The 14,296-nt window shown below is 39.4% G+C and overlaps 2 protein-coding genes across 4 annotated transcripts; one reads left to right on the plus strand and one right to left on the minus strand.

The window, feature by feature from the left end:
- Positions 1 to 2,045: 2,045 nt before the first annotated feature.
- On the minus strand, positions 2,046 to 4,014 carry tsfm (Ts translation elongation factor, mitochondrial). Its single transcript, XM_077530428.1, has 6 exons — positions 3,877 to 4,014; positions 3,500 to 3,643; positions 3,291 to 3,419; positions 3,091 to 3,213; positions 2,888 to 2,969; positions 2,046 to 2,609 (listed from the first exon to the last, which is right to left on the minus strand). Exons 1-6 carry the CDS (start codon positions 3,922 to 3,924, stop codon positions 2,215 to 2,217), a joined length of 921 nt encoding a protein of 306 aa, XP_077386554.1. The 5' UTR covers positions 3,925 to 4,014; the 3' UTR covers positions 2,046 to 2,214.
- Positions 4,015 to 4,807: 793 nt separating this feature from the next.
- Positions 4,808 to 10,991, plus strand: endou (endonuclease, polyU-specific). 3 transcript variants are annotated; one of them, XM_077530425.1, is made up of 10 exons: positions 4,808 to 4,857; positions 5,110 to 5,201; positions 5,914 to 6,036; positions 7,699 to 7,821; positions 8,351 to 8,510; positions 8,592 to 8,797; positions 8,863 to 8,976; positions 10,293 to 10,399; positions 10,487 to 10,629; positions 10,706 to 10,991. In XM_077530425.1, the coding sequence occupies exons 1-10, from the start codon at positions 4,823 to 4,825 to the stop codon at positions 10,824 to 10,826; spliced, it is 1,224 nt and encodes a 407-aa protein (XP_077386551.1). In that variant the 5' UTR covers positions 4,808 to 4,822; the 3' UTR covers positions 10,827 to 10,991. The 3 variants fall into 3 exon arrangements, with proteins under 3 accessions (XP_077386551.1, XP_077386552.1, XP_077386553.1); XM_077530426.1 differs by lacking the exon at positions 5,110 to 5,201 and having other exon boundaries at positions 4,815 to 4,857; XM_077530427.1 differs by lacking the exons at positions 4,808 to 4,857; positions 5,110 to 5,201 and adding an exon at positions 5,750 to 5,816.
- The last annotated feature ends 3,305 nt before the right edge of the window (positions 10,992 to 14,296 follow it).

Genomic DNA, 14,296 nt, shown 5'->3' on the forward strand with positions numbered 1-14,296 from the left:
ATAGATGAAAATGGCTGGATTTTGCTTCATAACTCCTATTCCACAAATGTAATATTAATCAGAATGTCATGTTTAGACTAGTGAGGTCACCTGTAACATATTGTCAAGAAATGTTTAAGGTTAACGTTCCAGCACTTGGGAGAGTAAAATTGATATGCGAAGCTTAAGAAGTTGTGAGGAATGTACTGTAGTGCTGTCTGAAAGGAATGATTGAAGCAGCAACCGCAAATTTTGTCATCATTGTTGTCTATTGCGAAACCAAAATGTTTTTTTCTTATAAACAAGTTATCTCACACTTATTCCGTGAGTTTTATTGTTGTTTGGGAAATGAAGCTGATTTGCCGGTTCATTTGAAGTTACAAAACGAAGGAAAGAAAAAAAAAAAAAAAGACAAAGGAGAGTTGTGTCCTTTGATATCAGCAACAATATCCTCACTTTTTATCCTATCGATTTTTAGATTTTATTTTTTACTGTTTTTCCATTGTCTTTCTTTGATATCATTGTAACGGAATATTGTTAACTTTGTAGCCTCTATTTACCCTTTGTGTGATTGTGAGGACGTGTGTGGAGGCATGCCTTGAAAATCTGTAATCTTTCTTACGACCATGCAGTTTGATTTCCAGTGCCATTCTGTGTATGTGTGTCATGAAGTATTTAACCCTATGAACGGGTGGACTCGTTTGTCAGTATTTCACATCTCACCCGAGCTGTGACAAAAGTTACCGGCGTATGTGTTATGACTACATTGCGTGGACTTTGTGAAAAGAAATACAGCCGTTTATGTGTTCAGTTTCTGTCTGTTTTCATTCTGCTGAAGGAAGCAGCGTTGATTATTACAAAATGTCCAAATGTCCTCAGTAATTCATCACATCAGTGCGTGCTCAATCTGGCAGTTTGGAGCCCAAAATTTGAAGAGGTTTGAATTCCATAATGTTGAGGGGGGGGGGAAATAAAAGAATGTGGAAAAGCACTGTGTATTTAATTGTTTTTGAATGCACTAAACCTTTTTTTTTTTTTTTTTGTATTGGTCATCATTGCTTCAATGCAACAGCTTTATGTTTTATTTTTTTTAACTTTGTTTTGATATTTTTAAGAAGCACTACTTTTACTGTTACATTTTTTTCTAGGTGGAGATGGAGAAAATCTTATGCTGTACTAGCCTACTCAAGACATTGTTTTTGGACAATTTAAATTTAAAATATAACCAAATATTTTTACATTGTTCATCATCAGTATGCATTTTGTTTAATTAGGAAGCAGTCTTTTTTTCCTTTTTAAATTGTCAAAGTACATAAATGTTTTACCTGAGAAATTACTGTAATAGCGCTATTTCTTTAAGAAGACAAATCAACACGATGTTGCTGGCATTTTGATTTTATTTTTAAATGTGAACGCATGTTGCCAAAGTTTTGATTGGTTGTGCTGAAATTGGAATGCAAAAGGATTTCTGTAGATTGCATTTAGTGGCATGACTGCTTAGCATTGAAAATATTCAGAAAGGTAATATACATAATGTATACAATAATTAAAGGTGGGTTCAATGATATTTTTGTCGCTGCGTCTTCCAGGTGGATCATCTTAACGATTGTTTCTCGATCCTGTCAATCAATCTGCGTAACAACGTCGTGCGTGCTCGTTCCTAGCTGCGCGTGCGCACTTCAGGTGTTTGTAGCATGTAGCTAGCTTCGTGTCGTAAGCGTCAGATTCGGCCACTCATCGTTGTAGCTCCACCGAGCTGACCGAGTACTTTGAAAATAGCTGAGAGCCACAAGAGGACATCCGTATGAAGCGAGGCCGGTTGCACAGACTGATGAAGATGAGCTCGGACTAGTAACATTTGAGAGGCGTTTCCCCCAGACGAGCAGGAGAGCTGGTCGGATGGTCTTCCTTATATGCAGTTTTTTTTTTTTTTTTTTTTTAAACGGGACACATTGGCTTCCACTTTTCGAGAACATCATTGAATCCACCTTTAATACACTGTAAATTGATTAACAAATTAATGATAAAAGTTAAAAATGTCTCAAAATTACATTACACTGCAAAAATGTATTTAATAGTTTCTTGTACTTTGCCAAGATAGTCTTCAGCTCCCCTTTGAGAAAAATACATCAATTAGAAGACAGACAACAATAAACTATTAACAGTGAAATTCATGATGTCTCAAAACTGAAAACATAAACAAGCATTTCATTGCGACACAAAACGTGAAAATCATCACTTTGTTTCCTCGTCAGTGCTCTCTCCACACTGAAACCTGACAAAGTCCAGCACTCGAGCCTGCTGACCCTTCAGAAACTGCGCCACAGTCCTGCTGGGGTCTCCCAGGAAGATCTGAGGCAGGAGGCGCGTCTCGCTTTCGCCGCACGGCAGGTCGTCCTCGTTTCCGAGCGACGCCGGCGCCTCTCCCACGACGTGCTGTCCCAGCTTGCGTCCTAAACTTCCCCGCTCTTCTTCTTTCCCGCCCTGGAACACGACCAGGGCGCCGTAGCGTCCCATGGCCACCTCAGTCTGGCCCGCCACGCCGCCGTGAACGTACGAGCCGATGCTCCACTCGGCGGGGACGCTTACTGTGACCGCCCGCCTCACCGACATGTTCTCACCCAGGCGACCTGATAGGAAAGAACACATTTTGTACAACCAAGTATAGTTACAGTAGTTTGAAAAATAGAAAGTTCATGGGAATGAATTGGACATGCTTATCTTCATTAGGGTAGCAGGCAAAGTTGGGTAGTATCGTGCTACATCAACATTATATTTACGTAAACAACTAGATACACTGTACTGATAAACCAGTCCAATATTTTTGGAATTAAGTAGTACAGTATATACAGTGTAATATGTCGTTACATGTGATCAGTCAAATGCAAGCGTCGCTACTAGTACTGACCTATGATTAAAGCGACCTGATCAGCTAGGCTGGCCCCATCTGACATGCTCAGCTTGCCCAGTTCATCAGATGCCAGGAGACTCTGGAACACACAAAATGATTAGCAGAGAAATGTTTGTGATAATTACTGATTAATGGGTAAAGAAAACTGATGGCACTTCAACAGCAAAGAGTCACTTGCCATGGGAACACAAATCGAATACCTTCATGTATCCTGTCCGACTTTGGCTTCTATTTTGGTGGTGAGCCAAGGTGGAGAAGGCGACGTCTTTCACCAATTGCTGAAATTTCTCATTGCGAGCGACAAAGTCTGTCTCGCAGTTGACCTATTGATAGGATTGATAGGAAGGGAGTGAATCTTAACAAATTGTGAAATTGAGTCTCAATCCCCTCGACCCCGTACCTCCACCATGACTGCAACTTGATCTCCTACAAAGAGTCCAATGAGGCCCTCTTTGGCTTTGCGACTCCCCAGCTTGTTTGCTTTGCTCCAGCCTTCCTTCTGTGCCTGCTCGTGCAGCCAAGCCTCCGCCTGACAATTGGACACATCACGTTTATCACATTGCACACCCACTTAAGAGCATATTGGGAAACAAATCTCCAAATGCAAACCTTTGCTATGTCATTATCAAACTTCTCCAGTGCATGCTTGCAGTTAATGAAGGTGTATCCGGTGCTTTTTCTCAGTTTGACCAGGAGGCTCTTGTCGGCTGCCAGAAGAGGAGGACATGTTGTGTGCAAAGTGTGCCTGCTGACCTGAATGTGACAAAAGATCGCGCACATGCGATAAGCCCAATATCATTTTTCTTATCGTAAATTAGCGCCAAGTACACATAACACAATCATCTCGTTGTTTTGCTCGAATATAATACAATAGTAAACAATTTAAAGACTCTGGAATTATCGGAAGAAGAATTATTACAGCACAGGACAAACAAATTACCTCGTCACAAAAAAAAACACTATAAGCAATCGATCTGTCCGCTCACCTTTGCCACATCTTTCGTGAGACTCGTTAATAAAACGCGTAATGACATGTTTCTAAGATCCACACGCGAACACTTGCGAAAGATCAGTAAGTGAAATTTATGAATGTCATTGACATCCACGCTGTCTACGGAAGCCGAGTAGAGTCATACTTGAGCCCATAATAAAGCCATTACATGATGTATAACGCCCTCTAGCGCGAAGGAGGGTAACTGCAGATACAAAATAAAACAAAACGTTTCGGTAAACCAGCTCGCTTCTTTTGCTAAGGTTTTGAACAGAAGAAGAATGTTGGAATGTATGTATGGATTGTTTTAAAATGTAACCTGGTAGTTATCTATTCTAAAATTGTTTACAAAAAATAGATTGTGCTCAATAGGGAAACAATGCTGTTTTTATTTACCCAAATATTTCATAAAAACCCATTTCAGAGCAGTCTACATAGATCCTTTAAGTGCTTTGTTCCTGATTTTAGAAATTCAAAAGAGCTCCAGTTTTTTTTGTAGTAACTGTTATGAGTTATATATAACAAATGCAGGTTTAATTTTGTTCTGATTTCCCATCATTTCAGAGCCATTTTTTAATTTATTGTCAAGACAACATAATATATATATATTTAGTTCAGTAGAAGGCCTAAGTATTGAATGTTCAAATTAAGTAAACCAAATAAAATGACATTCGTTCATTTAATAATCAGTTGTGTTACCGTCTACATTTAGAGAATAGTGATGGGGTAGGCGTACGCCTGCTTATGGTGCGACAAAAAAGTTGGGAACCACTGGCCTACAGGAATACAGAAACCAACTTTTGACAAAAACATCAACCTTTCAATTCTTGTACTTTTGCAAATCCAGGTAATGTTTGGCTAAAATGTGCAATGTGGCACAATGACCAACAGGCTTTACTTCTAAGTTGCTTTGCAGGGGATGTGGAACCCTTCATATTTACATGCTTGATGGTGGGCAGCAGGATTTTCAAGTCAGGTTGTTTTTTTTTGGTCTAATTTCCTTTGTTTTGCCCCACCTTGATATTCCTGATAGTCTTGCTTTACTGCATCTCTGGCTGTGGTGGAGATCAATTAGTTATTTTGTATTGCTTGCACTTCTTGCTCAAAGTAACAACACTGCAGTTAAAACTTGTGTAAACAGTGAGATTCTTATGTTGTCTTTTATGTCACGTGAAAAAGAGCTTGCTAAATTTACATTAATATGATTACAATGTTATCTTTACACCAGGACTGTACAGATGCTGGATTGTGGCTGCCAAGCAGTTGATGGGTTGGCCAGCCTGCTTATCTTGATATCATCATGGAAAGATTGGCAGGATTGTGAGTTCCAAATGTAGTGAAATTTAAAGTAAAAATGTCTGTAGAGGGTGTGTGACTTAACTCAATCGAAGTCGGAGCTGCCTTGAGGGGAAAAAAAACAAAAACCTGTGAAACCCAACATCTGACACACTGACAAACCTAAAATGCAACTTTTTACATTTTGTCACAATAACACACGCAATGTTAACTTTAAATAAAAATCTACAAATCTAATTCATTAGAGTACATTTACAGCATGCTACAAATGTTATCACGGCTCACAACTTGATATTTTTCTGACACTAAAGTCGAGTTGGTGTACAAAGCAGGTGTGAGTTTCACAGAGAAAAGATAGCAACGTGTATTTGCACATTAAGAAAACATATCTGGGGTCAACCAAATGGAACAATTATTAAACCAACACAAATACTTGAGCGAATCATGTGTAAAGGGCATTTTGGACACCTTGTGAGGTGAATCCTGCCATGTGGGCTGGCCGATGTGCGACACGGCCGCGCTCTATAAAAGGGAAAACACAAAAAGGTTCTGTTCACCTTTTTTTCCCCCAGCAAGCCAGGATGAAGCTCATTGCTGTCTTTGCGCTTTGGGTCACTCTCCTCTGTCAGGCACACAGCAGTAAGATGTTTTTTCCTTCTTTTCTGACAGTGTGGCACATCTCGTATTGAGGAATTATTAATGGGTCATAAGAATAATGTGTCCTGTTGCCTTCTAGACTCCCTCGACTCGTGCCAGGGTCGCTGTGGATTTGGAACTGACAGCGATTTCTCCTGTCAGTGTAATCCGTCCTGTGAACGCTTCAAAGACTGCTGTTCGGACTATGCAGTATTTTGTAAAGGTAAGTGCTTTTGAATCATGTAAAAAAAAATTAAAAGAAAAGAAATATATCACCCAGATTCTCATCAAAATGTAATGGCTAGTCCATGCATTTTTCTTATCTTTATTGAGCATTTTGTCATGCACTTTCTGCCATCTATATGTTCTGTTTGTCACTATCTGTACAAACATACATTACTGCATAATAGATAATTTCTCACGGCACCCTGTTTAGGAGTAACGAGTGATGGCAAATTTTAATCCAGGTTTCGGTACGTATCGAAATCTGTTGGAACTTGTGTTCTGAGGTTTGTATCAGTGACTGTTCCATTCACATTCCATTACACCCCCAACAGTTTTGAAATGTCACAGTTAATTGTTTCAGCAAGTGAAGCATGATTGTCATACAGAAAGATAACAATTTTGAATATTTCATTAATTTTGCCATTATTTTTGCTCTCCGGTTGGCTGGCAACCAGTTAAGGGTTTACCCCGCCTACTGCCCATAGCCAGCTGAGATAGGCTCCAGCACCCCCTGCGACCCTTGTGAGGAGTAAGCAGTTCAGAGAATGGATGGATGGATTATTTATGCTAAGTTTTTTTGTTTTTTTTTTAATCACAAACAAATCCTCTCCCAGATGTGTGTGTTTCACTCTGGAATAAAAATCCATATTCAACTATCAAATTAATTAATAGTAATAAAATAAATTGTTGAATCTAAATACCTTTTTTTCTATGAAGTTTCAATTGTCTAATATTCAGAGATGGTTGACCTGTTTAACAGCGATATTTTTTCTACTTATTGTCCTTTAAGTCATCAAGTTATTGAAAAATGATGATCTATTTCAAATTAAAACGTTGAAAGCTATAGCTATCCTGTGTTAAACTAAGGATATTTTGAACAATACATCATTATATATAATTTACAAGCCGCTATTACTTCCATCTACAACATATGGTATTGAGTTATGGGGAAATACACGCAGTATAAGACAAATACTTAACTTATTTTTACATTACAGAAACGAGCTATAAGAATCATTAAGTGAACTAAAAACATTGAACCAACAAATCATTTTTTTTTATTTATTTAGTCAAATATTATATGACACAAATAATAATTAAAAACCACTGCATTAGCCCCATAAGACGCAGGCCCACCTGGTAGCTGCCCTGTAGCCTATATGCCAGATGGCTAGTCCAGCCCTGCCTAGGAGTAATAGGCTCTTTGCACGTACAGCTCGACTACTTTTTTCTTTTTTTTTTTAAACCACTCACTCACACACAAGCTTATTTCATGTAAGCCACATGGGGTCTCCCAGGCGGAGGAGCGAACCCGCGCCAACCGGCACCGAAGGCAAGTGACGGTTCCACTCCTCCACCTGGAGCCCACAGCTCGACTACTTCCTGAACCGAACGCCACTCCTTTGTTTCCTGTCTTTCATGAGTGGACAAACTGATTAATCCAGGTGTGTCTGACCAATGTCGTCCTGATTACTTAGGTCCGGCACACCTGTATTAATCAGCTTGTCCACTCATGAAAGACAGGAAATGAAGGAGTGGTATTGAGTTCAAGAAGTGCTGGATTTGTGCAAAGAGCCCATTAGTATATAATATAAATTGAACTGTAATACAATACATAAGCTTACCACCATTGCATGTGTTGTATTTTTTCTTTATTTAGCTGGATCCAAATCTTGTAACGGCCGATGCGATGAAAAATACAACTCTCAAAATGAGTGCCACTGCAACTCAAAGTGCACGCAGTACAATAACTGCTGCAGCGACTACGCAGACATATGCAAAGGTAAGCCAGAGTCGAAAACAAGCTCACTCAGGTCACGTGGCGAACACCTGCGCACATTCACATGATGGACCATGACCCTTAAAGTCATTCGAGGAAGATGGGAAGTCGAACTTTTTCAATATCCGATTTATAAACATATTTATCTTTTTATTTATCATTACATTCATTGAATTAGTCGAGATAAGTAACTTAACGTAACACAACGTGATTTGTTCAGACTGAATCCGAAAAACAAACAATTTATTGGAATCAGCCGTCGTTGTTGTTTACATTCTCCTAATTCAATATATATCATTAATTCAATAAATTTTAGCAGGAAATACAGCATATTAATTTATTGTTATTGTTGTTGTCCAGTGTAACGATCGTCATCTGTGTTAGGTGTCTATGCAAACTGAATAGAAAATCAATTACCATATACAACCAGCAGGTGTCAGTATAACCCTTGATAAGACTTTTTGTCTCAGCGTTTGTCTGTATGCAGTTGCAGGTTCACGTAGGTCCCATAATTAATACTGAACATGTGCAGGTGGCGAACCCGTGATCACCGATGCCGAAATCAAGTCTGTCTCTGAAGCACTTTACGCTCTGGACTCAAACCGGGCTTCCGCCTCACAGTTGGAGATCGACTCCCAGGCCTTGATCCCAGGATCTCAGACCGGCTCCCAGGCTGACCTTTCCCCTCGCCCGTGAGGCAACACTTCATCGTTTTTTGCCAATGTCTTTTACATCACTTTGACGTCAGGTTATGTTTGTTTTTATGCTTTTAGCTTTTTCCGCTTTGTGGATGAGGCGAGTTTGTTCTCCAGGCCCACTTATGCGGCTCTCGCGGCTCTGTTGGACAACTACAACAGGATGACGGGACAAACGGAGGACGTTAGCCCCCAGGAGACGGCTGAACAGGACGTCTTCCTCAGGGAGACCATGCGCAATACCGAGCTGGGCCGAGAACTCTTTGCTTTCTTGTACACCAAGGGTAGGGCACCACACACATACACACACACTCATATTTTGTTATTCAATAGATGTTCTTTTGCCCAGGCATCTACGCATCAGAGGAAGAGTTTGTCTCCGACTTGAAGATGATGTGGTTCGGCCTGTACTCTCGATACAACAGGAAGATGGATTCCAGTGGCTTTGAGCACATTTTTGCAGGTTTGAACTAAAGTAATATTATAAAAACATTTACAATAAGACCAGTCCAGGGTGTCCCCCGCCTACTGCCCAAAGCCAGCTGAGATAGGCTCCAGCACCCACCACGACCCTTGTGAGGAATAAGTGGTCAAGCATTTACAGTAAGGATTTCACACACAGAAATTGAAGGATGCAGGAAGCACTTGACCTTCGTTTTTTAAATTCAGTTAGTTTGAAATAGTTTTTAATTAGATTTTTTATAATGCTTTATTTTAGTTTAGTTTTTATTGGTTCTTCTTTTAGTTTTAGTTCTTTTTAATTAGAGGTGTCAAAATTAGTTCATTAATTTTGTGTTAATTTAAAGTTCCTTTAACACAACAAATTTTTTTGACGCACGATTAAGGACCGCCCCTTACTTGGAAAATCTGTACTGGGTGAATTCCAGTCGCATCGCAGCAGACATATCCACATCATAATTTAGCAGTAATAAATTCAATAATGCACTGAGCTGTCACTGTCTTGCAAATGCAATTATGCCATCTAGTGGCAGAAAAATGACCAACACAAATATCAATATCACACTCGTTTGTTTGTTTGTTTTTTTACAGTACAATACATCTTTTTAATTTTAACTCAATTTTATGTATTATTATGAAATTACTTTACCAATGAGTAAAATATGCATGCACCCATATTTCTATTAGTTTAACATTTTTTTCACGTTTATGAAGAAATATTTTATTGTGCATTTATAATAGATATAAAAATTGCATTTAACGGAGTTAACTATTGAGGTCATGCAATTAAGATTAAAAATTATAATCGCCTGACACCCATATTTTTAATATATATGGAGTATTTGTCGAGTGCAATATGAAGGAGGAAGGATGCAGGGAGCACTTGACATTTGTTTTGTAAATTCAGTTAGTTTGAAATATTTTTTAAAGCAAGTTTGCTCGTTTTTATTAGAATTTTTAAAATGCTTTATTTTTGTTTTATTTTTATTAGTTTTTCTTTTAGTTTGAGTTGTTATTTTTTAATACATATGGAGTATTTGTCGAGTGCAATATGAAAAAGTTACTAAGTATTGCGCATAAATAATAATAATAATAATATATTTTGTAAACACGTTCATATTTTATTTTAATTTTATTTATTTATTTGTTTATTTATTTGAATAACTATTGGGAGCACTCGGGATGTGGGCATGGGCCATGTAAACACTATTACGCACTTCAAGCGCTTATAAATGTCGAAACGCAACAAAAATTCAAGTGTCGGCAAATACTCTAAGCTCATGTACGAATAAAAACGATGAAAATGTCGCTTTGTTCCAGGTGAGATCAAGGGTGGGAAGGTGTCCGGCTTCCACAACTGGATCCAGTTTTATCTTCTTGAGAAAAGAGGGCTCCTGAATTACTACAGCCACAGCTTCAACGGGCCTGTAAATACAAACCTCTTCCATTGTTTGTCATGCTCTATCCCACGTATAGCACTTCCTTCACCATCTGTGTCATCTTCCTCCTCGCAGTGGACAACCTTCCCGGATGTGCTGGGACTGCAGTTCAAGTGGGACGGCTACTTCAAGCAGGTGGGCTCTGCCGTCATCGGCTGCAGCCCCGAATTTGACTTTGCCATTTACAGCCTGTGTTACATCACCCGGCCTGGAAAACAGTGAGCGTCGTCATCCGGTCTTGACAGATCCCACTTGCTGGATTTCATTGACATTTTTTTTTTCTCTTTTTCTCAGTTGTCGTTTGAGTCTGGGCGGAAAGGAGCTGATCATCCAAACATACACGTGGGATAACTCACACTACGGCGATGGGAAGAAATTTATTGGCACAGCTTATCCTGTAACGCCCAGGACCTAAACAAGCCATGCGGGTGTCTACAATAGTCCGTCTTGTGACACTCCTTCACAAACAACATATTGTACACGTCTCACATTGATTGAGGAGGAATACTGAGGAAACACTGTCTTGGGAGAGGTGAAAGAATGGACTCAAAACTGCTTCAATAAAGCAATTCTGAAATGAGGTTTTCCCGGAAGTGGCTCAGACTTCAATTTACTACTTACTTAAATTAATGATACATTATTTATTTATTTATTTGCCTCTTGTTTCTGTCAAAGAAGTTGGAAACATACTCGATGTAACATGCCGCCTATGCTAAGGCTAACTTCAATATAAAGTTTATCAGATAGCCCAAGTAGACTTTTTACAATGACATTGGCCCACTTCGTGGCATCACTGGCTAGCTTGACTTACCATTTATATGCACCAGATTTCCTTATTGTAGTTTTTATTGACATTACATAGTTGCGACCAACATCAACACATCTTCCAACACAACTCATATTCTATCGCTAATTTAGGACATTAAGAAACCGCTAGTTAATTACGCAGTTGTTGTATACAACAGCACAAATCTCCGATGTTAGTGGCTAGCAGCTAGCAACGAGTGCCTGGCTGACAACAGTAAATGAGTTTGACAGCTTTTAACCGCTTGCTTTCTTTACTTCTTTTTCAATATTCTGGACCGAGGCTACTTTGTAAATCACTCTCCATGTTTAAAGGAAGGGAATGTGTCTGAAATTGCAATTTGAGGTCTTTATCATTATTTAAAAAAAAAATAAAATAAAATAAAAAAAAAATAATAAAAAAAAAGGATAAATAGAACTTATTTAATTTATATAATATTTAACCTCATTTAATTTATAAAACACTTTTGCCCATTAAGTAAATTTAAAAAACAAACATTATGCTCAAAATGTCAAATATAGCTGTTCATTTTACTTTACATTAGATTAGAGTAGAGATTTAGATTTTACAACTTTAAGTAATTTTGAGTTGATTTGTTTTTCTTTTTTTTTTTAAATTTAACGGGAAAAAAACGTTTTTATAAAATAGGCAAAGTACTATTTATTCTTTATTATTTATGGATGTACTTATATTTTATTTATTTGTTTATAATTCATGATTCAATCCGGAGTTCCGGACCGTGACATTTGTGATCCGTTTCACCACTAGCATTTACCAATACAAAATTTAGTGACCAAAAAAATTATTGAGACTCATGCTTATTACATGGACATGAAGAACATATGACTGCCCCCCCCCCCCCCCCCGCCGCCCCCCCCCCCAACCCACCCACACACAATTGTGTATGTGGGAATTTTTTTTAGGTTTGTGTAACATATTTTTCTGCGTTAATATTAAAGCTACTACTACTACTACTGCTACTGACAAGCTAACTGATTTTGATGCGCATGACCAAAAAGTACTTAAGTGTAGGAATGAAATTCCATTAAAATGTACAAAACTGTTAAATTCATCTTGCCTGGTTGGGACCTCAGCACCACTAAACCTCTGACTCCAGAATCGCCGATTCGCTCCTGAATAAAATGTAAACATCAAATTGTGTTGAAACATTTGTGACGAGTTACACGGAGCATGAGAATGCGGGCGCTCTTGCAGGGGCAGCATCCAACTGCGCCTAATGGGGCACAAAATGGCCATTTACGCACACTGAGTGGGTACAATACTGACACCAACCCTTGAGGAGAACGAGCATGTGTCCATTTGACACAATTGTTTATTGTCTTATACTAAAGCCCCAAAAAACAGTCTTTGCGGTACGGGCCGAAGAGACAAAAAGACATTAACCGATGCTGTTATGCTTGACCTGCTCCAAACAGTAGTCACCAGCTAAACCTGCTCATATCAGCTGTCTATAAAGCGGCAGTGTGTGTATGTGTGTCCAGCTGGGATGGGGGTTGATTTGAGTCTTTTTCACTCATCTAGGGTGACTAACAGGATAAATTCTGGTCTGCCGACAGAACAGGGGGACACACTTGCAGCCGTGTTTAAAGAAAGCATTACAGGAGATGGATCTGCCACTGATCCCATTGTCCACTCGTCTGCGCGCATTCATGCACAATGAGAGCCGTCAGTTTGCAGCAAAACGCCGAGCCCGGCTCATTCAATCTGCTGCGGGCCTCACATGCAGTCGCCGCGTCGGAAGGGGGACCATTTCTCCATGCAATTTTGTAGCAGAATATCAAATTTGCTGAGCGGGCGGCCGCTAAATTGGAAGAGTAAATCTTTTTTCTTTTCACGCCGTTTTTGCAGCCGAAATGGAATTCGATTAAAACACAGTGGGGCAAATAAAAGAAAAAAAAAAGATTCAATTGTTTCTTTTGTCATTCACACAAGTTGATAATCGAATTATAGCTGGCCACCCGCCAGCGTGTCCTTGCATCTCCCCCAAATTGGCTTCTCCTGGCAGATCTCGTGAGCCACCTGACTTTTGTTTTGTAATTATATTATCCCGCTCTGTGTGTAGCGTGTTGCGGCTAATGGCAGCGCGGGCTAGCCCAGCTGCACATGCAGAAACAAAGCTGCTTACGGGCCCAGACAATAGGCCCGTGGAAAAAGGGACGCCTGAAGGCGGTCAGCCAATGAGCACGCACAACGGGGGGCCAACAGCGGCTTTAGAGAAGGGTTAAGGGGGGTTAGTGAGGCGAGGGGGTGGGGGTTCCAGGGGACTATTTTATCCAGTCGCGGGGTCCATCAATGAGATGGTTAGCAGTGGGACACATGGTCAACATCACCCCAGTCTCCCCCGGGTCGGCGCCGGGCTGGAGGGAGGTTCAAGTGTGGCAAGGATGTGGGTCAATTCAAAAAGTTGACGGGGGACCATGAAACTCGCGGCAACGTTCATTCTCTGCACTTTTTTGTGTGCGCTCCATATTGTCGCCACTATTAGCATATGATACTTTTTGAAGTGAACGCACACATATGGGGAGTCACCGTCTCGGGTGAGCTGGGTGTGCTAAACGGTTGAATCACACGCCTGGACTACTATAACTTATACATACATACTAAAAAGAACTTCAATATTACAGGAATGCATATAAACAACCGTAATCTCAAATAAGATATAATATTGAGACACTTACTTGCTAATGCACGCACATATTGAGTTCCTCCACATATTGACTCACTTCACAAGCATATTACGTCCTCATTCATTTGACCAATCGCGTGGATATTAAACACAGAAGGGCCAAAACATGCCTTATGGAAATTAAATTGCACTAAAAAATAGCCACCACTTGGTGCTAGAACTGCACAAATGGAAATCAACGTGACTTTTTTAAAAGATGTGCTGCTTTTAATATCGTGACATGACGACAACAATATATTGTGGTAGTTTTAATATCGCGCTATGCCAATATTGCTGTTATCGTTACATCCATAAATAATAAATAATAATAATAATAATAAGAATAATAATAATAATAAGAATAATCAAACACAAATAATTTGTATTCAGTCAC

This window comes from Festucalex cinctus, chromosome 8 (genome assembly GCF_051991245.1).
Source record: "Festucalex cinctus isolate MCC-2025b chromosome 8, RoL_Fcin_1.0, whole genome shotgun sequence".
NCBI classification, from domain to species: domain Eukaryota; kingdom Metazoa; phylum Chordata; class Actinopteri; order Syngnathiformes; family Syngnathidae; genus Festucalex; species Festucalex cinctus.